The sequence below is a fragment of the Thamnophis elegans genome, chromosome Z, assembly GCF_009769535.1.
Source record: "Thamnophis elegans isolate rThaEle1 chromosome Z, rThaEle1.pri, whole genome shotgun sequence".
NCBI lineage: Eukaryota > Metazoa > Chordata > Lepidosauria > Squamata > Colubridae > Thamnophis > Thamnophis elegans.
This window is the reverse complement of record NC_045558.1, coordinates 32152754-32178117: the sequence shown is the minus strand read 5'-3', so window position 1 is coordinate 32178117 and position 25364 is coordinate 32152754. Positions and strand designations below refer to the sequence as shown.

Here is a 25364-nt window from a genome sequence, read left to right as displayed (position 1 = left end):
AATGTCAATGGAGATTCTCAGTCATCCAGGTCATGGTTCCCCAGGGTGCTTTTCCAACAAGCAACTGGACTTTTTGGTTGTTCTTTGAGGACGTTTCATTTCTCTTCCAAAAAGCTTCTTCAGCCCTGACTGGATAGTAGGGAATGGAAGGATTTATGCTCCTTGCAGACAGCTGGTCATTTGTATTCTTTTAGCAAGTTATTAGGGCCACCTGGAGGTTTATCTGTGTCCTCACAGTCACCTGACTAGTGCAAATGGGTATGGGAATTGTTGAAAGGACTTTGTTGTAAACTGGAGATGGATTATGTTGTATACCTCTCCCCATTCAATTTTGACATAGATGTCTTCTTTGACCTATCTTTCAAACCAGCGGTCCTCTTTGTCCAAAATGTGGACTTTGTTGTCTTCAAAAGAGTAACCTTTCACAAATGTCTTCAAAGAAAAACCAGAAAGCCCAGTTGCCTCTTGAAAAAGCACTTTAGAGACATTCATTCGGACAGCACCAACGTTCCCCAAACGTTCTTAGGTTTATTGAGTTACTTTTTTGAGTGATTTTTTGTATCACTCTAAATTGAAATTTTTCCTAAACAAGATTCCCTGAAACTGTTCTGGTAAATGATGGAGATGTCTAGCAAACAATTGTTAGTCTTCTCCAAAAATCAAGCAAGTTCCAGAATATTGATTATAATTAGTGTTCAAACTGCTACAAGTAGTTTGTACAATGTACAGCCATAATTAAGCCTGCAATTTTGGTCATAAGTGGAGATGGTCATAAAACGGTTACCAAGTGATCACATCCGACTTTACAATCTTTACTATGGTGGTCATTAAGTGAGACATTGCCCATTGCCATGTGTTCAAAATACAATAACATGACCTTAAGGTGAGGCCCAGATGCTAGCATCCAAATCATAAGTAGCTTTTTGTAGTGCATTATAACCAGTGGTAGGTTTAAATTTATTTTACTACCTGTTTGCTCATGCGCGCACGTGTACAGAAGTGTCTGGGTGGGTGGGTGGAGTTTCCCACTGCCGCTACTACCGGTTCGCCCAATCCGGAGCGAACTGGCAGAAACTCACTTCTGATTGTAACTGAACAGTTGCACAGAACTACCTGTACAAATTTGAAGTTGCCAATGTCATTTCAATTATATTTCTTCTAAATTGTGTATGCAGTTAAGTACATTACCCCACTTTCTCATTCCTGCATCCCCCGCAAAACTCCTGAGAACACTTGCTAATAATATTCAACAAAAGAGAACACTTTCAAGAACTAGAGTTTTTCAAGATTTATAGTGCTGAGGGGCTCTTTAAGCTTAATAAGGCACTTCATTTGGGGCCAGGTAAACACTAATTCTAATGTTGGTAGGTATGAGTGGCTATGAGAGAAGGGCTGAAAAAAGTGCTTTTTGAATTTGTTCCATTCTTTCTTTAAAAACTGTCATACTTCTCTATTTCTTGAAATTTATGCTTGAAGCATGAAGGGAAGAGAGCAAAAGAATATATAAAGGTTATGGTTGTCTTATCTTCATCTGCTGCAGAAAAAAGACAACAGGTTCAAAGGGCAAGAAAGAGGGACAGATATCTGGCATTCTTCTGGACAATCCATCATTAGCCTTTCCAGATTAGAAAAAATACAAAGGTAGCAGAAAGCACATTGAAGGTAGTTGCCATTGTAAGAGAAAAGGTGTGGCTTGTCATTTTCAACTCAAAATGCTCCATTGGTAAAATCAGTTCCTATGCAAGATTGTATAGCACTTTCCTGATTATCCCCAAAACAAATATCTTTGCTTGAAGTACTCTTTTTCATTTATATAACCTTTGTCAAATGCAATAATTATTATCCTTGGGAAAAATTCTGAAAAATGGAAGATGAATCACACAATTAAGATAGTGCTACACAAATGAGGTTGTATTAGCTTTTTATTTAGTACATGATCTGAAATTATATCCACCTTTGATAATAGTAAGAAGTACCAACTTCTTGGCTTTGCTTTGCAAGGAACTCATATATTCTGATAAAGTTAAAGAGGAAGCCGAATAACGGGGGGCTTTGTTTTCAAACTAGAACAGCCATTGTGTCTTATTTCCAATAGCTCCTAGTGCAACCTGACACTTTTGTTTTGTACCTGGCAAAGTTTTATCTAATATGCTGTGTAATCCTGTGCATATTTACTCAGAAGAAATATCCATTACTGTCTAGTATATCGGACTTTAGTCTTAAACTTCACTTGCATGGACACTTATAGTATTTATTCTAATTCCTCACAACTTCTTTTTAACATTCATCCAGAACAAGAATATTAGGTAACCTGAAAAATTACTCATCTTTGGTCATTTCTAAAAAAAAAAAAAAAACACCCTCTACTTTGGAATAATCTAACCCTCCAGATCTTCAACACTTAAGGACTCTTTGTAAATTTCTATCACATACTATGAGCTATTTTGTATGTTATTTATATCTTCCTTGATAAGTTTGGACTTTGTGTTGGTTTCAGAGCAAGACTATTGCAGGCTTACTACAAAATTGTTATGAGGAGTTTGCTTTATTGTTTATGTCCTGATTTACATCCTAATGATACGAAACCTGTACTACTTGCATGTGGAAATTATATAAGAAAGGCAAGACAAGGAGTCCAAGATAACATAATAATTAAGTTTTCTGGTTTCTTCTAACATCAGTCCAGCATAGTTAAATTTATAAAAAGTAATCAATAAAAAGAAGAAATTGTTTCCACATTAGATTTACAATGCAATGTTATTTATTTTTATTCAGGAAAAGAGCCCAAGCATCAATCATTCCTACTAATCTCTTGGAATACCAATAAATTCTTAGTCATGCAAACAACACCTTTTATTAATTCATAAATAAACAAGAGCATGGCTGAGACTCCTGTTTCCTGACAATACTGACATCTATGATAATTTTTTCTCAGTTGCCATATATATTTAATTTGTATTGTTGTTAGTTAAGAAGTCGTGTCCAACCAATCACGACCCCATGGACAACGTTCCTCCAGGCCTTCCTGTTCTCTGCCATCCTCTGAAGTTGATTTAAGCTCACGCCTACTGCTTTGGGGACTCCATCCAGCCACCTATCATACTTTAATTTTTAATTTTGTGATTGTTTGCCATTCAGAGCCACTTGCTTAAGATGGCTGGCTATCGAAAATGAATGAAAGAATGAACAAATGAATGAAGAATGAATGAATGTGAGATCTTATGTTTTGAACCATTGTTGGTCTTTACAACTGTACTTGAAAGGGTCATTTTACTAATACAATCCACTTTTTCTTAATAATAGACTCAGCTTCCATGAAATGAATTGTGTGTGTGTGTGTGTGTGTGTTTGTAAAGGTGACAAAAATATTAATTGGAGGAGGATAATTTTTTAAAAATTGAATTTAACTTAATTTTTATAAATGTCATTGATTGTTCTAATATTTTTTTTAATTTCCTTCTTCAACAACCTTAAAAAGTGCTGTTCTTGGAGGAACATGGGCTGAATCCACAAGTACATTTTTTAGAGTTGCATGAAGTTTATGCATGCATAGCTATGCCTAACCTATTATGTGCAAGCTATTTCTAATTTTTGTTACCCTGCTGTGTACTTCCTTTTTATTTTTCTACTATTAAGACAAAAAACAAACAAAATGAAATGTTTTTATATTAATGTAACTTAATTTTAATTATAACATAATTTATCATAATCTTTTTTTTGTCAGTGGTTAAAGCAAAAGAAGAAAACAAAAATGTAACATCTCAAAAATAAAGTCTCCCTTGGGTTTACATAGATTTGATTGTTGTTATTATAGCAACATAAAAACAATTAAAAATACTATTCAAATAACGAAAGGTTTGATTCATTGTCTGAAAAAAGTAAAAATTAGCAGTGGAGACTATAAAATGTAGTGTTAAGTTTGGACTAGCAATGCTGCTTCAGATTGATTGGTCTGAGTCTATTGCTTTTTCTCAATTTACTTCATACTGTAAGATTATTGTAAAATAAAACGGATATATTAAAAAAAGGCAGCTATGTGAAGCAGTAGTGAACCAGCTGAAGTTTCTAGACCGGAGATGCTGAAGATATGACAATAATAATTGATTTTATATGTGGCTGCTGTCCTTGAAGATTAAGAAAATGGTACAAAATGCATGTTGATCAGCACTAACAAGCTTAGAAGAATACCATCCATTTTCCTGGTGCTCCACTGGTCATCAGTAGATTTCCCACCCAATTCAAGTGATCCCAGCACTATTTCTATTTATTACCTATAAAGCTCTGTACAGCTAGGGAACTTGCTATTTTCAGGAACTCTAGCTAGGAGAAAATATTGGGGATCAAAGATGTTGAGGACAAGACAACTTGTGTAAAATAGTTGACATCCTGAGGTCAGACTTACTGCCATCTTCCAACTCTTTATAAGAGTAGTAAAAATAGTTATGTCCCACAGAGATTTTTAAAGCTTCTTCAATCAGAAACAGCAAGTGGGTTTTTAAAATTATTTTTACATTATTATCTGCCTAAAGTTTGACAAGCAATCAGCATTTCAAATTACTTAAATTAATAAAGCCCATACAAGTTAGACCACGGTTTATGCGATAGAAAGAGCTGAGCCTTTTGCTCAGCAGTGCTACTTTAGGAAAGTCAATCTTACAGAAGCAGAAATCAATGTGTTCGAGAAAAATTGCCGTATAATGGTCAAAAGCACTCTGATTTTAAACAGTTAATAGAGCCAGTTGGTCTTATTTCTTTCTCATTCTTTTGAGCTTTGATGCTTTAAATTACTGTTTTGTAGTCTTGATAGATTACCCCATTCTATTATGCCTTATCTATCTTTGATGGAACATGACTCAGATTCTTCAAATCTAAGTACAGTGTGGATTGAAATTTTTAAAAAAATACCTAAGAAAAATGCATAAATATATTTAAAAAACAGCCTCTATGACAAGTACCTTTTAAAAACTGAATACAACTGATGAAGTGTCAGATCAGCCTGACAAAATATGGTCTTACTCGAAGACAGAAATTATGCTAGCATTGGGGGTATAGAAGTTGAAGACATCTAACTCTATATTCACCACTCTGCAAGAACACCTATTAACTTCAGAATAGGTTCTCTGTGAATAAATGGTTTTACAATTACTGCTGGAGTTTAAGCCTTTTGCTCAATTTCCAGTTTATCTATTAAAGCATTTCCACAAATTTATTATCAGCAAATGCAAAAGTTCTGAAGCTTATCAGAACTGACTACAATTACTTGTATTTTATTTATACATATTGCTCTGAATTTTTAGGATAGTCACTTTCTGCCATTTGCTGAAGCAGTATCTTTCCCTGTTTTAAATATTTATTTTTCTGCATGCTTGCAGCCGTTATTCTACCAATAACGTACATATAGGTTATCCTATATGAAGAAAACTGTTATTTTGCACATGTGACTGCTCACGAAGTCTTTTTTAAAAATACAGTGATTACCGTGGGATAGATAAGCAAATTCAAGAAAAACATTGTGGAAAAACTCAGTGCTGACTTTTGACCACCCGTCTTCGTTTTGGTTTTGCTCCTTCAAATTACCTAGAGAAAGACCATAATCTTCTCCTCATACAGCTGGATGGAAGCCAGACCTCTGGCTCCAGAGGTAAAGGGCAAAAAGTAAAAAATCCTGCCTGAACAAGCAGCTCCACCCATTCCTTTGAATCACTTTGGCTTTTTGACAACAAAATTGAGCTCTGAAGAAAATTCATTCATTGCTTTAGTTCTGAACAAAACTCAAAACGCTGAGCTTATACAACAGACAGAACTGTTATCATATAAGCCAATATGCTACTTACCAAATAGACGGACACATGGTTCACTGAAATGATTAACATGCTCTGCGTACATGCATGACTCTTTGCTGTGGGACATCATAAATTTAATTGGAGCTTCTTTTCTTTCCCCCAAATAGTTTGATTCCCCCCCCCCCAGGGTCCATTTCAAGATGTTTATATTGTCACAGAAAGGCAACCTTGAGTGCAATGGCCAAAGATAAGACCAACCAATTAGGGCATTGTAGGACACTTATTCTGGCTTAAAATGAGTAAGCTTGTATTGTGGTACCTATTATCTACTGCTCTATTAGTCATTTGGGACCTAAACATTGTGAGAGTGTGAAAGAAAACCCAGTTTTCATCCCATAGAGATAATTCATACTGTCCAACAAGAGATTTAACTGAAGTAAATGGAAATATATAGGTATTTCATGCTAATAAGTGGGTTGAATTGCTGATATTAGAAAAAAATGAAAAGTGATTTGTAAAATTAAATACTATCCTTGAACATATTTGGGGGCATTTGCTTTTCACACAATTCAGAGGATTTTTAATAAAGCTAACAATCTGATAAACATTATGCTTTATCTTTTGTGCATAATGCTCTTAATAAGAGCATTATGAATTGATTTTAGTGTACATAATTTTGACAAACAGTTTTTTCAAATAAAACATATTTTTGTGCATCCATTTTCTGCATCTATACATGTTCTACTTCCCTTTGTACATCCATAAATGTTCTGGAAATATTGTGTACATTATAAAGTGCAGAGAGAAGTATATTTTTCTGCATATTTTCTCCATGAGATTATAATATGTTTATTAGAACAATTTTTTTTCATTTTATATTTTAAAATTTCCTAGCAAAATGTTCAGTAGATTTTGATTCCCAAGGTTGCCCTTAGTAAGTAAATAGAAGACTGAGACCAGAAAAATCAAAATGCCCAAGATAATCTATGTTTTGGTAGATTTTCATGGTTGTAGGTATGCTGGTCTTGTTGTATTCAGGTCTTTTCCCATGTAAGATTGACTTCCATAATTATTCTCTTGTTGAAGTGTTCAGTTTTGGAGATTAATTTGGTTCCTTCAAAATCAATTTCATGTCCTGTTGCTTTAAGGTGCTGAAGGAACCAAATTAATCTCCAAAACTGAACACTTCAACAAGAGAATAATTATGAAAGCCATCAAAATAGGAAAACATCCCCACAACATGAATAAACGTGACGATGCCTTCTGCCTACCAGACATCTGGAAACCAGCCCTAATCAACAAATGAGGCCCATCCACCACCCAGGTCGTTACAACACAAAAGAACAATGGACACACAGCCAGCACCTCAGCATAATATGAAACAGCCGACCAATCTACAAACATCAACTCCATCTACCAATCAGATGCAACTACACAGCCAATCAACCCACTTACAGCAACAAAGCCAGCATTCCACACTCCCTCACCAAGGTTTATAGAGAGATGGCAGCTCTGACCACGTTTTACTCACACAAGCACAAAGCCGAAAACACCAGCCTGAAGATGGCGAGTGGGACCTCAGCAAAACGTTGCGAAGACAATCTCAATCTTACATGGGAAAGGACCCGAATACAACAAGACCAGCATACGTATACCCATGGAAATCAGTTTTTTATTAAACATTTTTACCTTTAAAAATGGGGGGGAAATAACCAACCCCCCCCCCAAAAAAAACCCAAGACAAACATAACAATATAAAGTACTTATACAGTCTTCTGTTCATGTTTAGCCTTTGTAGTTCTCCATTTTACATTGCCTTCATATCAATTTTAACTTCTCTAATAGTGTAATAACAGTAGTACTAACACTTGTAATAATATCAATTGTTCATATCACCATTATATTCACATTGTAGTCAATATTTTAAGTTTGATAGTAATTAGTAACTAATTTTTATTCAATACTAATCTAGGAAAAAAAAAACAAAGACTATTCCCTGTTTTGACTTCTGTTTTCTAGCCACATAAATTCTATTCTGATTCTTCACTTTCTTTTAATTCCATGATCATTTTATCCGTCTCTGCACATTCAAGTACCTTTCCAATTATTGTTTCATCTGCGTGTATATTGATTTGTTTCCAGTTTTGTACAAAAGCTGCAGTGAGTATGTGTAGTATTATGTATTGAAATTGTTTGTCCATTTTTGGGTATAATATTCCTAATGAGAATGATTCCGGTTTCAATTCGATCTTTTGCTCCATAATTTCTTCCAGCCATTTCTGAAGTATATAATGTATATTATATAATTTACTTTTTAACTCAGGAGGCTTATGTTTTTCACAGTTATCTTTGTTGAATATAAGGATAATAATAAATGGGGTTTCCTTAGAATTTATTTATCACATATATACAGGGGTGGTATTCAGCCAGTTCAGACCATTTCGGGTGAACCAGATGCTAATTTTATATCTGGTCATCAAACCAGTACTTGCAAGGTCTTGTTGGCTCCGCCCATCCCACCGCTCCCAGGAGTTTCCATGCAGCCCATTTTGGATTCCAGGTAAGTGCAGGACCCACGCGAAGGCTCTGGGACGGTGAAAAACGGGCCTCCTGGAAATTCTGGAAGTCTAGAAACGGGCATGTTTGGAGCCTGCAGGAAACCATTTTTGCGCTCCTGGAGTCTCGAGAAAAGCCTCCAGTACTTGCAGAAGGCGAAAGTGCTCTTCCCCCGCCGTGGTTAAGGAGGCTAAGTAGGCCACACCCACTCAGCAACTGGATAGAGAACCGGTTGCTAAAATTTTTGAATCCCAGCCCTGAATATATATCTCACTGGCTCAGGTTTGACTCAACCTTCCATCTTTTCAAGTTTGGTAAAAGGAGGACCCAGATTGTTGGGGATAATATTCTGACTCTGTAAACCACTTAGAGAGGGCTGTAAAGCACTGTGAAGTAGTATATAACTTTAATTGCTACTGCTATAACTATCACACACACTCTCAGAAATGTACAGTAATGAAACATATGAAATAAGATATTCAACAATTATCATTATGACCCCTGGAATAAAAGTTCCAGAAAATCATAATTTTCTTATTTTGATATTACTGCAGATTTTACCTTGCTAGTCGTGAGTGACTGACTTTAGGAGGTGGTGCTCATTCTCGTTTATTAAGCCAAAGGGCAGATGTGTTTCTGCAATTATGTTGCCAGCATCACATCATGATGCAGCACAAAGTGCTCAGCAATTCATGGAACACTGTTAGCTTCTCACATGCTTATATGTGACGCCTTTGATCTACTTGCATTTGCATGCTTTCGGACTGTTAAGTTGAGAGAACCTGGAACAAGTGATGGAAGTCACTCTATCTTGCAGCACTCGGGTCTCAAACTGCTGAGCTGTAGATCTTTAATGGTATAAGACTCAGCGACCTAACTACTGAGCTATCGTATCCTTATAATAGAAGATCTAATTTCTAACAGAAAGTTTCCTCATCCTCTGTAATTCAGTGATGGCTAACCTTTTTATCCTCGCATGCCGAAAGCATGCGATCCCCCCATATATACACCCATAATGCAATGTGTGTGCAACATCCCCTGCAGGCCCCTCCCCTGAGCATGCACACATGACACTACCCCCATTTTAGGCCTAGCAGGCCTCCCTGAAGCCTCCTGGGACTGAAGACGGGGCACAGGGGAAGGACTGCACGCCCTGCATTCCCCCTCACCCTACGCGTGCCCATGTAACCTTCTACAGGCATGTGCACATGTCTCCTGCATGAGTGGCAAAGACCTGAAAATTAGCTGGCCAGCGGGAGGCGCACACGCATGCGTGGTGGAACTCAGCTAGGCGATGGCTCGTGTGTCCACAGAGAAACCTCTGTATGGCACTAGTCTGAAAGATCATCAGATGTTTTTCCTGTAATATATAAACCCAACACATCAGTCCTAATTAGAAGAGGGTACCTCAGAAGGTATCTAATTAGAAGAGGGTACCAAGTAGAGCCTTATGGGTACCTCAGTGGCAATCCATGTAGATGTTCGAAAGCTGACAAAAAGCATTTTAAATTGTATTTGGGAGCTAATATCATCATGATGGCCAACCTATGGCATGCATGCCACATGTGCCATGTGGAGCCATTTCTGAGGGCACGCAAGGGGCATGACCCGTCAAAACCGCGCTTGACTAAGCCGCGCCCGATTAAACCGCGTCGCTGATGTCATCAACATGGCGACAACAGCCAGCGCGGAGAAAGAAGGGCGCTTTAAATAGCGCTTTGAAAGCAAGCCAATTCAACTTAAGGTAAGAGTTAGGTTTAGGGTTAGGTTAAGGGTTAGGGTTAGGTTTAGGCTAAGGGTTAGTATTAGGTTTAGGGTTAGGTTAAGGGTTAGGTTTAGGGTTAGGATTAGGTTTAGGGGGGTTAGGTTTAGGTGTTAATTTTAGGTTTAGGGTTTACAGCGTGCTTCTGTCTCCGCGCTGTTGTCGCCCTGTTGATGACGTCAGCTACGCGGTTTAGTCGGACGCGGTTTAGTCGAGTGCGGTTTTGTGGTGGAACCCGCAAGGGGTTGCCCTGTCAGCTCCAACACATATGCGCATGCTGGCTGTATAATTTTCGACCTTCATTTTTGACCGTTTTCCGCCTGCCTCCGGAAGGCAAAAAACCACCCAACGCACAAACCGGAAGTTTGGGAAAGGACTTCTGGTTTGCACATTGGTCTGCTTTTTGCCCTCCAGTGAGCCCGGTAGGTCCATTTTTTGTCCTCCCCAGGCTCTAGAGGCTTTCTAAGAGCCTGGGGAGAGAGAAAAACCGGCCAATATGTAAACCAAAAGTTTGGGAAAAGACACTTGATTTGCACGTTTTTCACCCTCAGTGGGGAGAAAAATGGCCCAAAAGGCAACCGGAAGTCCATTGCCGAATTTCCAGTTTGCATGTTGGTCATAAGAGCCAAGGTGGCACAGTGGTTAAATGCAGCACTGCAGGCTACTGCTAGATCAGCAGTTCAGCGGTTCAAATCTCACCGGCTCAGGGTTGACTCAGCCTTCCATCCTTCCGAGGTGGGTAAAATGAGGACCCAGATTGTTGGGGGCAATATGCTGACTCTCTGTAAACCGCTTAGAGAGGCCTGAAAGGCCTATGAAGCGGTATATAAGTCTACTGCTATTGCTATTTTTTGCCTTCCCAGGCTCCTAGAAAGCCTTCGGAGCCTGGGGAGGACAAAAATGGACCTACCGGGCTCACTGGAGGGCAAAAAACAGACCAATGTGCAAATCGGAAGTCCATTCCCAAACTTCAGGTTTGCGTGTTGGGCGGTTTTTCGGCTTGCGGAGGCAGGAGCCTCTGGAGCCTGAGGAGGGTGAAAAATGGACCTACTGGGCCCACCATTTCCAGCCTCTGGGTGGCAGAGGATGCCCTTGTTGCCCTCACTAGGCTCCAAGAAAGCTGCTCGTGCATGTACAGGGCAGTGGGGCAGTCTCACATGTGCATGGGGTATGGGGGGAGGCATTAAATTATGGGTGTGGGCATGCAAGCATGTGCGATAGCATGCTTGGCGTGCTTTTGGCACCTGAGGCAAAAACGGTTCGCCATCATTGTGATATCATAATATATAATATTATATATAAAGCTAATATATATATGGACTCTTTTACTGATAAAAGTAACAAGGTGGGAAGCAATGAGAGGAAAAATTACAAACAAACATTACTGCTCTCTAATAGGTATATGTGTTCATGTGTGTACTGAAAATTCATATTGTTCTGTGGAAGAATGTAGAAATCAACTAAACTAATGAGAATTACCTTAATTTATTCTAATTTGGCAAAATAAGCCTGAAGGAATGAGTATTTTCAAGATTCCATTTTTGCATAACAGGTAAAACAAAACAACCACTTCACAAATGCATGCACAACATAGGAGAGCAAACTCTCAGGACAAGATTTAGCAGTCCATCAGCATTTGAAAAACAAAGGCTAGTCTTTTGAAGACCACAAAGTCCATATTATGGATGGAGAGGACCACTGGTTTGAAAGAGGTATAAAAGAGACCGTTTATGTTAACATTGAGCAGCTCTCTCTCTCAATAGAGGGGGAAGGATAAAACACTACCTATCTTCTGTCTACAACACAGTACTTTCAGCAGTTCCAAAAAAGGTCCCACCCCCATTTTCACTTTCATACAGGTGACCCTGAGGGCACAGATAAACCCCCAAGTGGACTCAAGAGCTTTAAGGGAAAGTGCTAACAACCAAAGGACTGCAAAGAGATATGATCCTTCCAAGCCACCCACCCCCAACCCCCATCCTGTGAGAACAAAAGCTTCCATCTCTCCCACCATCCTGCCAGAACCGATAAAGCTTCTTGGCGGAGAACTGAAACACCTTCTGTTTCTCAAGGAAAAAAACAGTCCCAGCTACCTTTTGAAAAAGCATCTTTGAGACAACTGTGACCTGGATGACTGAGAATCTTCACAGACACACATATGTTCTGAGACATTTTAATTTTACCTATGAGCATAATAATCCATTCTGGGAAAGGATTCCAAAGCTTGAATAATCATATAGGACTGTTTGGTTTTCATTGTATAGGAGTGTTACTTAGATCACAGAAGAATCAATCATGCATCTGTTTAAATTATTTTGTTGAAACAAATTAAAAGGGGGGGGACAGATTAGGAGGAAAGATGCATGAGTATAAAACAAATATGTGCTTGCTTTGGGAATACCAATTGACCAAGACAGTGCAAGTGGGAGTTAAAGGAAATTAATTTAAGAAGAAAGAAAAAAAATCAAAGGCAAAGCTTCCTGCCAATCCAACTGTACCTGACCACATGGAAGAAACCACATTTAAGACTCCAAGCATCTCTCTCTTCTTAGATTTTACCAGAATCCCCACTCCACCCCCAACAAGGACCAGAAGCAATGAAAAGCAAAAGATTAGTCAGTATATTATGTCATCGACAGACAAAAAGAACAGGAAACTTGTGTTTAAGGAGGAATGGCTTATTATTTGAACTGTGACAAAATATTGTAAGACCGTGATATATTTTTAGCAAGCCATATCACTTAATATGCTTTTAAATGTCTCTTTCTATTTAACACATAAAAATCCTTAGCAAAGTCAGGGGTTGAACCTTGGAAAGGCTGCAGGAAGCATGAAGAACCTAAGTCTAGACTCATTGGCATCAATGGGAATTTCTACACAAAGCATCATTTCAGATTAAGACCTTTACTCAGGATTGGAGGGCTATTTTTCCATAGTTGCTATTATTCTAATTAACTAGGGATTAACTAGTCAATCCCTAACTATTTGATGCAATTTATTTATAATTTTAAAAACTAACCATTTTATGGTAGTCTTCAACCTACTACCACAATTGGGACCAGAATTTCAATTTGTTATCTTAAGTAAGTCCTTCCCAAATTTATGAGTTTCTGACCTCATTGACTTTGTTTATTGAAAGATCACAAGTAATGAGCACATAACCCTGAGAAACTGCAACCATTATAAATATATGACAATTATCAAGCACCCAAATTTTGATCATGTAATTGATGCTGTGATGGTTGTAAGTCCAAGGGCCGGTCACAGTTTCTTCTTCAGAGTCATTCTAATTTTGAATGATCACTAAATGAATGGTTTAGTTGAAAACTATCTGTAGAAGCCTCAATGATTTACGGTAATATCATTCAATATTCTTCCTTCCCCCTTGTCTTTGAGTTCCTTTTTTACCATGTTATTATTTCCTCCATCTAATTAAACCTTCTTTTCCATGTAGTCTCTCTGCTGTCTAATATGAAGCCTAAACCTAAATTATATTTCTTATTAATTTCTGCATAGGTCAATTAAAAGATTCTTGCTAGGAAGTAGGGGAAGACAGATGAGACAACATAAGCATATTGTATCAGAACAATGATGTTGCTTAGAAATATGTACTTATGCGAAAGTGAAAACTGAACATCAGGGAATAATAATGACATATTTAACAGTGTAGTATAGCTTATGTAGTAGTCCCCAAATGTTCCTAACAAAATTTCAATATTTATGTTGTACTGCATACAAAATCTATATACATTACAGGATAAAAATGTTGACTATGCTGTATATTTTCCATATAGAATTAATGGATGAATAAAGCAGTTAAAAATTGCATTTTGAAACCCTGTTTGAACTTGTTCAGTTTGCCAAAGCAGAGTTATTCCTTTTGATGCATGGCAGAATAAAGAAATGCTCTAACAAAACAATGTCTAAGTGACGCAAATCTGTTTTTTCTTCATGTGGAGTAGTATAATTCTCCTGCATGATAACAGGGTACATAGCATAGGGATTGCTGTACGTTAACATTAACTAATAATCCGTGGTATCTATTAGTGAACAGGTGGTCTTTAGAAAAGAGTTTACATGTTCAAAGCACTAATGCACTGAAGTCTTAGCTAATACCAGGATATATCTTGATTTTGGGGGCATTTTAATTCAGCTTTCATGAGTGTGCTATGATCTCATGATTCAGTGATCAAAATTATGTTGGCTTCATAAACGAAAACTGCACCCTAGACAACAAAAACAGGAAAATTTAAATAATTTATGTAAAAAAAATGAGCATTTTACAGTTATTATATACTTCAGAACAAGGTGTCTTTTCCCGAATTATATGTTAACATTTCCCTATGTTCGTAAAGATTATGGCTTCTAGAAATTGCTCTCAGAAGATTAATATTTTGTAGGGACCTAAGAGTTCTTTCCTGTGATACATTGCTTTAGTTCTTAGAGATATGCTATAATTAGAGATGTTCATGTAATGGGTCTGTCTTGATGTCTTTGAGAAAAAACTAGAGTTGGGTGATTGAGAATGTGCTTTGTATGGAAAGGCTTGAAGTTTACATTTTTGTATCATATGGATGGCATTCCCTAATATTTTTGGTCTGTTGGGAAGGATTCAGGAAACATTTGCTGGATAATTATATTCAGCACTTAACTTCTATATAATTTACAGACTACCATCATCTGATATTCATGATACAATGTTGATAATATTAATATTGATGGTGTCCACCACTAGTATTGCTACATAGTAGTGTGCATGTGTTTCAATTCAGGAGTATGCAACCTGTCTGATTATCTAACATCTGACCTTCAAAAAGAATTTAGAAAAAATTATATTAACTTCATGTATTCATTCACTCAAACAACCAGATTATTATGGCCTTTTTTAACTTTCTGAAATTGGAATATAAAGAAAAATGTCATATTAAAATCTAAGCTCTTCAGAAAATTCATTCTGTTTTGAAATAGGCAGTTTTACATCTATTTGTACAAGCTTCATTGTTTAACAAATACATTCATAAACACTGTAAAAAAATACCAAGCTATTTACATTCATGTTTATTGTGTTTGTAATACAATAAACTTGGATTTAAATCCAGATTTCAGTAAATGGCCTTATACAGGTCCCTATCTCTCAGCTTTTATTTGCAGCTTGGGAAAAATGGCAATATAGATGTCATAGTCATTCAATTATATTATAATGAGTTAACCAAATTCTTATAGCTTACTAACATCAAATGTTACATACTGTAGACAAGCTCAAGCTCTATCCTTATAGAAATACCAACAGTTAGAATGACTGTTTCCTCCCCAGTGCATAACATGGGTGGGATGATTTGGATGAAGATCATCCTTTTCTCCTCAACCTGCATGCTTACTTCTACATCATAGTTACCTTATATGAATGGAAACTTTTTCCTAAGCTTCAGTCAGCTGAAAATGGTAACCTCTTCTGGCCCAACAATTCTGAGCTCTGGAGGAATAGTTATATGAATTTGTGAAAAAAAAAGAGACTGGAATAATGTTGGATAAATAAAATGCCTATATGCCTATATGTGAATGTGTGAAAAAGACACATTCACATATAGCAAGGAAGTTATATAGTTTTATGGGTATACTGATTTTTACCCATAAACTAGTGGAAAATAGTTCTGAAGAAGTTAAATACTAAGGTATTTTTGTGGAAACATCTATTATATCAGGTATAATATTGTAGAATGGACACCATCCATTTTTGCTTAGTACTGAAAGTTGGAGGAAAGGACAGAGACCAAAGCTAGCCTTCTAAATATTACTTCTTACCTTTGTGGTCCACAATTTGACGGTCCAATCAAATGATGATGTAACAAATAGATGAGAGAAATCAATTGGACCCACTGCCATGTGGCAATTGATTCCTGTCACTGGGCCCTGGTGACCTTCAAAAACTTCTCCAATCCCTGCTTTACTGTAGAAAAAAATAATTTCATTTAGAAAACCTTCATAATTTTCCTCACTAAAAATGCTATGATATAAGCATTCCATTTTCAAAATCTGTAACACTAAAGTCACCTGTTCTTGCAAAGAAGATGTCCATAGCAAACTAACAATGTCTGAAATGTTTTAGTGTAGCCTGAGATATAAGCTCTGGTTTCCTATATTGAATAGCATCCTATGGGTTTTTCATCTTGACTCAGTGAAAAAGTCATAAAATATACTATGGTTTGGACTGTATCTCTATTACCTGTATACATATATCATTCAAGTGTAGAAGCACAAAGATCTTATTGCACTGCTAAAATTTCTATAAATAAGACTAATAAAATGTACAGAACATCCCAAATAGCAGAATTTTTATGATTAAAAATGATTAATGATTATAACGGTTAAGCAAGTTCTAAAAAAGGAACGGTTCATGAACATATTTCACTTATAAAGTAAAAGTTATTATTTCCTATTCATTTTTGGAGACTATTCTAAAAAGCAGCATATGAGTTTTACTGATATATATGCAGTCACTGATCATCTGGTATTTTTCTCTTCCCCACACAAACAGCAATTATGGAGATAAGTAAGAACTTCAGTATTCCATAAGAACAAATACAGCAACAACAATGAATATTTGTAGTATTTTAAAGACAAGTAATTGAGAACCAGCTCATTTTAGTGGTTTAGCACTACCAGTAGGCCAGAAATTGGGACAATGTGAGTTCTAATTTTACCTTAGGCATGAAAGCCAACTAAGTGATTGTTAGCCAGATACTTTCTCTTAGTCCAACCCACGTCACAGGGGTTGAGGGGAAAAGTAGGAGGAAGAAATTTTAAATATATTTGGTGAAATGAATTATTAATAAAAATAATAAGTGATAAGATAGATAGGCAGATAAAGATTGATAAATCATAGATAGATGATAGATAGATAGATAATATAGATAGATGATATAGATAGATAGATAGATAGATAGATAGATAGATAGATAGATAGATAGATAGATAGATAGATAGATAGGATAGGATAGGATAGGATAGGATAGGATAGGATAGGATAGGATAGGATAGGATAGGATGATAGATAGATAGATAGATAGATAGATAGATAGATAGATAGATAGATAGATAGATAGATAGATAGATAGAGTCATGAATATTTGTCAACTCACATAAAGTCTCTGCTCCAGATAAAATCAGAAATATTTTAAAAAATTACCTAAAGCCATTAATTACTGGAAGATCTGCATGATTTCAACCATTTTACCACATTGTAACCTACAGAAATGCCATAAGCACAATCATATAGCCAAAAAAAAAAAGGTGGGTGGGAGAAAGTACCTTCCATGGCGACAAGCTGTGTAGACAGTGCCCTCTTCACTTCCAACTACAAAGTTGTTAACATCTCCAGTTGGGAAAGCCATTCCAGTAACTGCCACTGGCTTGGATTTATTATATACTAGCTCCATACTCTCCTAAAATAAGTTAGAAACATTTCTTTTCAATTGGTTGTTTCTAGAGCACAGTAAGATTGGGACAAGAGAGAGACGTAATGAAACTTCTCCAGCCCAAAGAATTTACCTGCAGATTCCTGAGGATCTAATCATATTAAAAAGTATTGCTGGGAAGCTTAAATGAAAGGACACACTAAGTCTTTTTTTACTTCCAGAAATACTCTGCAGGTCATAGGTTTTTGCTACTAATGCTATTTGTTTCTTGCTGATCAACAGATTATGCTGAGATTTAGTGGTGAAGAAAATGGAATGGAATCTCTATGGTTCTGGGGAAATCATTGTTTTTCTCCCTTCTACCACAGGTGGGTTGCTACTGGTTTGTCCTTGGTTGGTTTGTTGGCCTGGGTCACAGAACCGAAAGCGGCCCAGGTTGGCCACGCCTCCGAACCGGTTCCCCGGTTGCCACTCTCATTGCCTGCATGGTTTTTTGTCCTTTTTAAAATGTTCTCCACATGCACAGAACATTTTACAAGTAACTGTCCATGTGTGCACAGCGCACGAAGCACGCGTGAAACGAACCAGCAATAATGGCGGTAGCAATCCACCCCTGTATTCTACCTATAAAAATCTTGCCTAGAGGTGACACTAATTATCAAGGAAAATTGCAACCTTATTTATCATTCTGAAACAGTATTTAAATCTATGTGCTAATATAATAATCTTCCTTTATGGTGTTCTTGCACTCAAAATTTCACTTCGGTAGAAACTGTTCTAAAATTACTTTCATTACCACTTTTTCTTTGTTTCTTTCATCTGGCTTCCACCATTTCCTACATAGGTCTTCCAATCTTTCCACAATTGACAGTTCCCTTCATGTTTATCATATATGTAGTTCCTAAGCCTCTACCTGTAGGTATAATAAATTGTATCATACTTCTATAGCAGTGGTAGGTTTCAAAATTTTTTAGAACCTCTTCTGTAGGTGTGGCCTGCTTTGTGGGAGTGGCTTGCCAGCCATGTGACCAGGTGGGAGTGGCTTGCCAGCCATGTGACTGGGTGGGCATGGCCAATTTGTAAAACGTGGTGAAACTCACTTAACAATGCTCTTGCTTAGCAACTAAAATGTTGGCTCAGAAACTCTGGCATTTGAAGCACCCAAGCCTTAAAGCTGTAAAGTTACAAGACCCTTGCACCCCTAACCCTTTAGAAAAAAAAACTCAGGGGTGTTCAAACTTGACAGCTTTAAGACTTATGGACTTCAACTCCCAGAATTCTTCCTCTCGCTCTTCATCTTGATGATGTCCGGATGGGTGGGGGGAGGGAGCTGGAACTAGTTCTAAATGGCACTGTAAATTTGTGGAACCTCTTCTATAGAAGAGGTTAGAACTGGCAGGAACCGACCCCTGCTCTATAGGATCACTTCTTTAACATGGAAATTATCCATTATTATTAGTTGAAGGGAAAGGCTAATCTTACTAATTAATCTTAGTGCTATCAAGCATGGCCTCATGTGACCACCCTTTCACTCTCAGGCCATTTACAATAGGTGGTAACTCTTTCAAACATAGTAAAATAGGCTTCTGTATTTTTTTTTATTTGTTAACTTAGGAAATTTGATATCTTTGGGACCATCTTCCCTTTCTATATGTTCTGAAATCCCTAGAGGTGAATAGGTCTCTCCTGGTGACCAGACTGTAAGTAAGTCTATCAGACCCCTAAATCTTCTCATTTCTCTTTTACTCTTTTCCATTCTAGCCAATCTTTCCTCTGGGTCTCCCCCCGCAAAGCTGGTCTTCTCCTTCTTTTTTAATTAATCAAAGCTTTTCCTCTTGCTGCTGCTCCAACATTTCTGTAATGATATTGGTCCAAGTACCCAAACCTAATCTCTTTTTTTGACTGTGTAGTTTTTCAGAAGGATGAAGAGGGCTCTCTACTAGACCTGACCTAAGAAAAAAGTGGTTCAAACAGTAAAAGTACTGGAATTTGGGGCTTGACTGTGTCACCTTGAATTCCAGACATTACATAAAGAGAAATCGCAGCACAGTTATACATGCAGATCAGCTATAGCATCTATTCAATAACTTAGAGAAACACAAGTCAGGAATGGCATGGATAGAAATTAAGTCAGAGAGAGATCAAGGGAGAAAACTTAAGGTACTTAACTGAATTTGAAAATCTTATCAGCCATAATTTGAAATAACTACTGGGACCAAGTGTAACTCAGAAATGGAAAAAGTCAAAGCTGTACTGTATGTACAGATGTGGCACAATTGTTCAGTGATATAAGAGTCAGTGAGTTTCAATTATAAGGAAGTAGACTTCCTTGGACACTTTGGCTGGGCATCAGAAAAATATCCCTTTTATATGTAAGTGTTTTGAGATACCCAGACCAGACACATTCAAAAAATGCTATACTACCTTTATTGTAAGCTTACAGTAACAGAATCATGCAATTCTGAAAGAACTTTTACTCTCCCTACCTAGGGACAGTCTCCTTCAGTCTCAGATTTATCTGATAAATGTCTATGCTGCTTCTCTTCCTCTTGCCTCCCAAGGTCATTCTCAAATTCCATTACATTGTGTCAGGAATGTTCTTCAAATGAATGGGTGGGCATTGAGAGAGATGATTCCCCAAGTCTCTTCCAATCCTACAGTCTGTGAGTACTAACTTTAGTATACTCTATAATTTCTTCTCTTACCTAAGCAAAGATAGACAATTTAGAAGTTTCCTATTTCCTATATTTTACTAGAGCTAGCACTGCTTAGCTCTTCAATTTTTACCTATTTATTTCAGTCTTAAGTTCCATCCCAATACTGTACTAAGTACACTATTGTATTGAGTACATTTTCTATGACTTTCAGATGGAAGAGACACACTCACATACACAGAGATGGAACACACACACACAAAATTGCAGCAGGAGCCTAAAATGAGCTTAGTAGTTCTAGAGAACAAAAGTTTCTACTCCAGCATAAAAACACATCACACTCTCTCTCACCCCTTTTGTATGTATGACAGAGATCAACCCATTTCGCCATCTATCAATTGGTGCTCTGCTCATTGACCAAGGTCTTTAAGTGTAGTCCAGTTTTTTTTAAAAAAAAAAATACAGGCAGTCCTTGACTTACAATCACAATTGTGCCCAGAAGTTCTGTTGCTAAGAGAAACATTTGTTAAGTGAAGGTTGTCCCATTTTGTGACCTTTCTTGCCACGGTTGTTAAGTGAATCAGTGCAGTTGTTAAATTATTAGCATGGTTGTTAAATGAATCTGGTTTCTCCATTGACTTTGCTTGTCAGTGGTCGCAAAAGGGATTGACATGATCCTAGGACACTGCCACCATCATAAATTTGAACCAGTTGCCAAGCATCTGAATTATGATCACATGATCATGGGGATACTGCAATGGTCATAAGTGTGAAAAATGGTCATAAGTCACTTTCTTCAATGCTGTTGTAAATTAGAATGGTCACTAAATGAACTGTTGTAAGTCGAGGACTATTATAGCGCCTATCCGTGTTCTACATGAATGTAACTTGATATGGGAGACAAACACACTCCTATCAACCTTTGTCTCTCTTATATTTCACTGTTTTCATTAGTTCAATAAATTTATGTAGCAGGTTCATTTCTGGTATCAGGAATCGAGAGAATAAACCTGCTTAAAATAACAAACTATTTTACCAAGGAGGAAGTATTGTTTTCTCCCTATCCTTATATGAGTTACTTCACATAAAGAATAAATGTCAACGTTGGCTATATATAACTTGAACAAACCTGTGGATTCTGTTTCAGAACATTTGTTAATAAGAATAGAATAGAATAGAATAGAATAGAATAGAATAACAGAGTTGAAAGGAACCTTGGAGGTCTTCTAGTACAACCCCCAGCCTAGGCAGGAAACCCTACATCACTTCAGACAAATGGTTATCCAACATCTTTTTAAAAACTTCCAGTGTTAAAGCACTCACAACTTCTGGAGGCAAGTTGTTCCACTGATTAATTGTTCTAACTGTCAGGAAATTTCTCCTTAGTTCTAAGTTGCTTCTCTCCTTGATTAGTTTCCACCCACTGCTTCTTGTTCAACCCTTGGAGAATAGCTTGACTCCTTCTTCGTGGCAACCTCTGAGATATTGGAACACTGCTAACAATAATTATTTTCTAAAGTGACAAATGGTGACGTTATAAATCACTCCCCCAATTAATACTCACCAGATAGGTTGGAATCCAACTCCCAAATTCCTTATGCTGGATCATATTTGTTTGTTTTCAAATTGGGAAAGATTGCCTAACAATAATATTTAAGAATATGAAAGCGCATTTGTCTAGTTTTTGTTGTGATTTCTTTGTTTATGACTATTTCTAGATTCGATTAAAAATTTACACTATATGCTACATTACAATGAAATCTACATTGGGTAAACGGTGTTATGAATAAGCTTGATATACCACAACATGCCTGATTACCTGTATTTTAGAACAGATTACTTCATTTTCACTTGAAACTGACCTGCGTATTAACGCATTACTCTAATTACATGATTTCAGACAGAGGAAATGGGTTTTGGCTCTAAGAGGAGGCAATTGTTGGAAGCAAGCTGAACTCTTTAAAGTACATCCATGGGTTTTAGTCTGCATAGGATGTGAGGCTTTAGCTTTTACGAATGACATTCCATTAATAGGTATCAGCCATCACTTTCTTCTTGTGTAAATAAAAACAAACCCACCTGTGGAGTTGAAAGCATATCCAAACTCCAAGAACACATTTTGCCATCTGTAGAAACGGTAATGAGATTGTGAGCGTTCTGTGTTCCAACGACATTTACACAGTAGACTGGATGCTGAAAAGACACAAAATACACACAAAAAAAGTGTAGATTAAACGTTTTACAAATTATTCAGAGATTATGTGCAATGGAAACGGATAGTTATTCAAGACTTCAGTCTTCTCCTTTTGCCAAAATATGATGAACCTGTATAAGATTCAAAAGTTTCCTTTCTCTCTGCTCCTTCCTGTTATGCTGTCATATCTAAATAAAATGATTATTACTATGAAAATACAGCATTACATAGAAGCATAGATTATATAGGTAGTCCTTGACCCAGAACCACAATTGAACCCAAAATTTATGTTGCTAAGTGAGACATTTATTAAATGAGTTTTGTCCCAATTTACGACCTTTCTTGCCACCATTGTTCAGTTAATTACTTAATTAAGTATTAAGTTAGTAACATAGTTGTTAAGTAAATCTGGCTTCCCCATTGACTTTGCTTGTCAAAAAGCTGCAAAATGTGATCACATAATTCCTGGACACTGCAAGAGTTATAAATATGTCAGTTGCCAAGCATCTGAATTTTGATCACGGGGATACTGCAATAGTTATAAGTGTGAAAAATTGTCATATGTTACCTTTTCAGTGTTGTTGTAACTTCAAGCAATCTCTAAATTAACTGTTGTAAGTTAGACTACAAGTTAGAACTGTACTTACAAGTACATGTTATCATGTCTATGGAGATTCTCAGTCATCCAGATCATGGTTGTCCCAAAGGTGCTTTTCTTTTCTTTTTCAAGAGCCTGAAGAAGCTACTTGAATGAGCAGCAAAACGTCTTCAAAGAAAAATCAGAAAGTCCAGTTGTTTCTTGAAGGGAAAAAAAGGCACCTCTGGGACATATATGTCAGCATGTGGATGATATTTGAAAAAGTAGAAGCTAATAAGCTTCAATGTGGAAAAAAAACAAGAGGAAAGGGACAGAGGAAAGGGAGGGACGGAGGGAAGGACCTCTGGCTTGTATAAAAGTAACTCTATCATTTTCTAGGTGTATAGGCATGAATAGGATAAGTTGGGATTCAAGACCGTAACTAACGCGAGGAATATGGTCAAGATTTGATCAGCTGCGTGTGATGTGGCCCAATTTTTTGTGATCTGAGGTAATACAAGAAATCGGACTACATCATATGCAGCTGATCAAATCAACCCGAAACTAAACCATGACATCTCAGGAGACATCCAAACAACACCACCAGCACCAATTTACACAGATGGTACTTAAAATCAATGACTATGACTCAGCAATTACAGTCAGCCAATCACATAACCTGAAATCAGACCAAGACTCAGAAAGGTATTTAAAGGCTAGGGCTCCCCCAGACAAGCACAATCCAAAGCACACTGAAGATGTCTCCTCGAATGGTGATGGACCGTCAAACCAACAACATACTACCAGTCCGCCCTACTAATATTCAAAGAAATTTCAAAGGATTATCATACTTATTTATTCTTGATTCTACAAATGGCCCACCACTTTTTATGCAGTCTTCATTCATTCATCTCAAAAATTTTCTCCTGAATCATATAAATTCAGAGAATATCCCCACCCACCCACCCAAACTCATATCTGGTTATTCCATTCTCACTAATCTCTATTTCATATGCACCTGCAACAATCTTAAAAGCATCCATTCATACTTTGGATCATACATTTTTGCCCTTCCAATAATAATTTCCTATTTACATTCATAGATTTCACTCACTTTACATGTTCATTCAAAAATGTTTCATACTTTTAATGTGTCTTAGTTTTCTGTCCTCCACCCTTGCTTTCATTTATCAATCGTTGCTGCTCTTTCTTTAAAATGTTTCTTTACAAATATATATACTGGAACTTCACAGAGGGAGAATACTATAGATAGTTTTATGGAGATGCAAAACACCTCATCTGCTTTAAATCTTCTTCCAGATTTTTTTTTCAAATACTGACCACTGAAATTTATTGATTTATATGCCACCCACTTTCCAAAAATCCAGATGGTTTACATTAACATTTAAGAACACATTTGCATGTAATATTTTCATAGTGATTTGAGAAGAACTTCATATACCTACATTTATTTCTCCCTACTCCTACTCCTATCCCTGAAGAAATAAACTTCATAAGCTTTTGGAACCATAAACATCACATAAGAACTATAATTCAGTTGGTACGTGTGCACACATGCATTCAAACCAAACTTCTTTATTCCAAGATTCTAAGTTTTGAACTACTTTTTGATATGTCTAAAGATCTCTCCATTTGCCTCTTATTCATTTGTCTGACAGAAACGGTCTTTCACATGTACTCTGTATGAAATAACCCAAACCTAAGTCATTTCATATAAAAGTTTACTGGACATTTGCCCTCCTCACTATGGTGCTTATGCAAGCTGGTAATATAGTCTTCAAAATTGGGAACTGCAAGTACGGAAGAGGCTAAAGTTCATATAGGTGGGGCAACATTCAGTAGCATGAAAATGGATTCCCATTTTCCTCACAGTACATTCTTGGGGAAAGCCTGGCTTTAATAAGCGCTGTCAGCTGTCAATTTCATAAGCAATAAATATCACTGCAGATTGAAAATGATGTTTCTAATACCAAGTGGGAAGCAGGAAAAAAGGGGAGGGGATGAAAACTGCAACTCTACTTTTCAGAGAGAATCTCTGAAAGAACTCACTTTCCTGTCCAAGAAGAAGATGCCATCTTGTTTTTATTTATTTTGGAAATGAAATCATCATGCCAGAAGTTTCATTTAAATAATAATAATTAAAATTTCCTGTTATTTCCAATGCAGATTTGTAGTGGGCGTGAAAGATGATTCAGAAGTAACATGTGGTACAGATCTTTTCTTGTGAACCTTGGCATCAATATACAGGAATATGCTCAGGAAATTTAGAAACCAGTAGCTGGTGGTAACAAATTATGTATGTTCCAGTTTGCATCAGAGAGAAATTCTTATTTAGTACTACAGTAAGCTTGTACATATGGTTTCATTCTCAAGGTAAAAATATAACATGTCTAGAGAATTGT

General features: G+C 36.8%; 1 protein-coding gene across 1 annotated transcript in view; it reads right to left on the bottom strand.

The window, feature by feature from the left end:
- Positions 1 to 25364, bottom strand: part of DYNC1I1 (dynein cytoplasmic 1 intermediate chain 1) — a 184136-nt gene that overhangs the window by 28851 nt on the left and 129921 nt on the right. Inside the window, 3 exon segments of the mRNA XM_032236979.1 lie at positions 15904 to 16048; positions 17410 to 17543; positions 22250 to 22363. Of these exon segments, the coding sequence (XP_032092870.1) occupies positions 15904 to 16048; positions 17410 to 17543; positions 22250 to 22363 (393 nt within the window).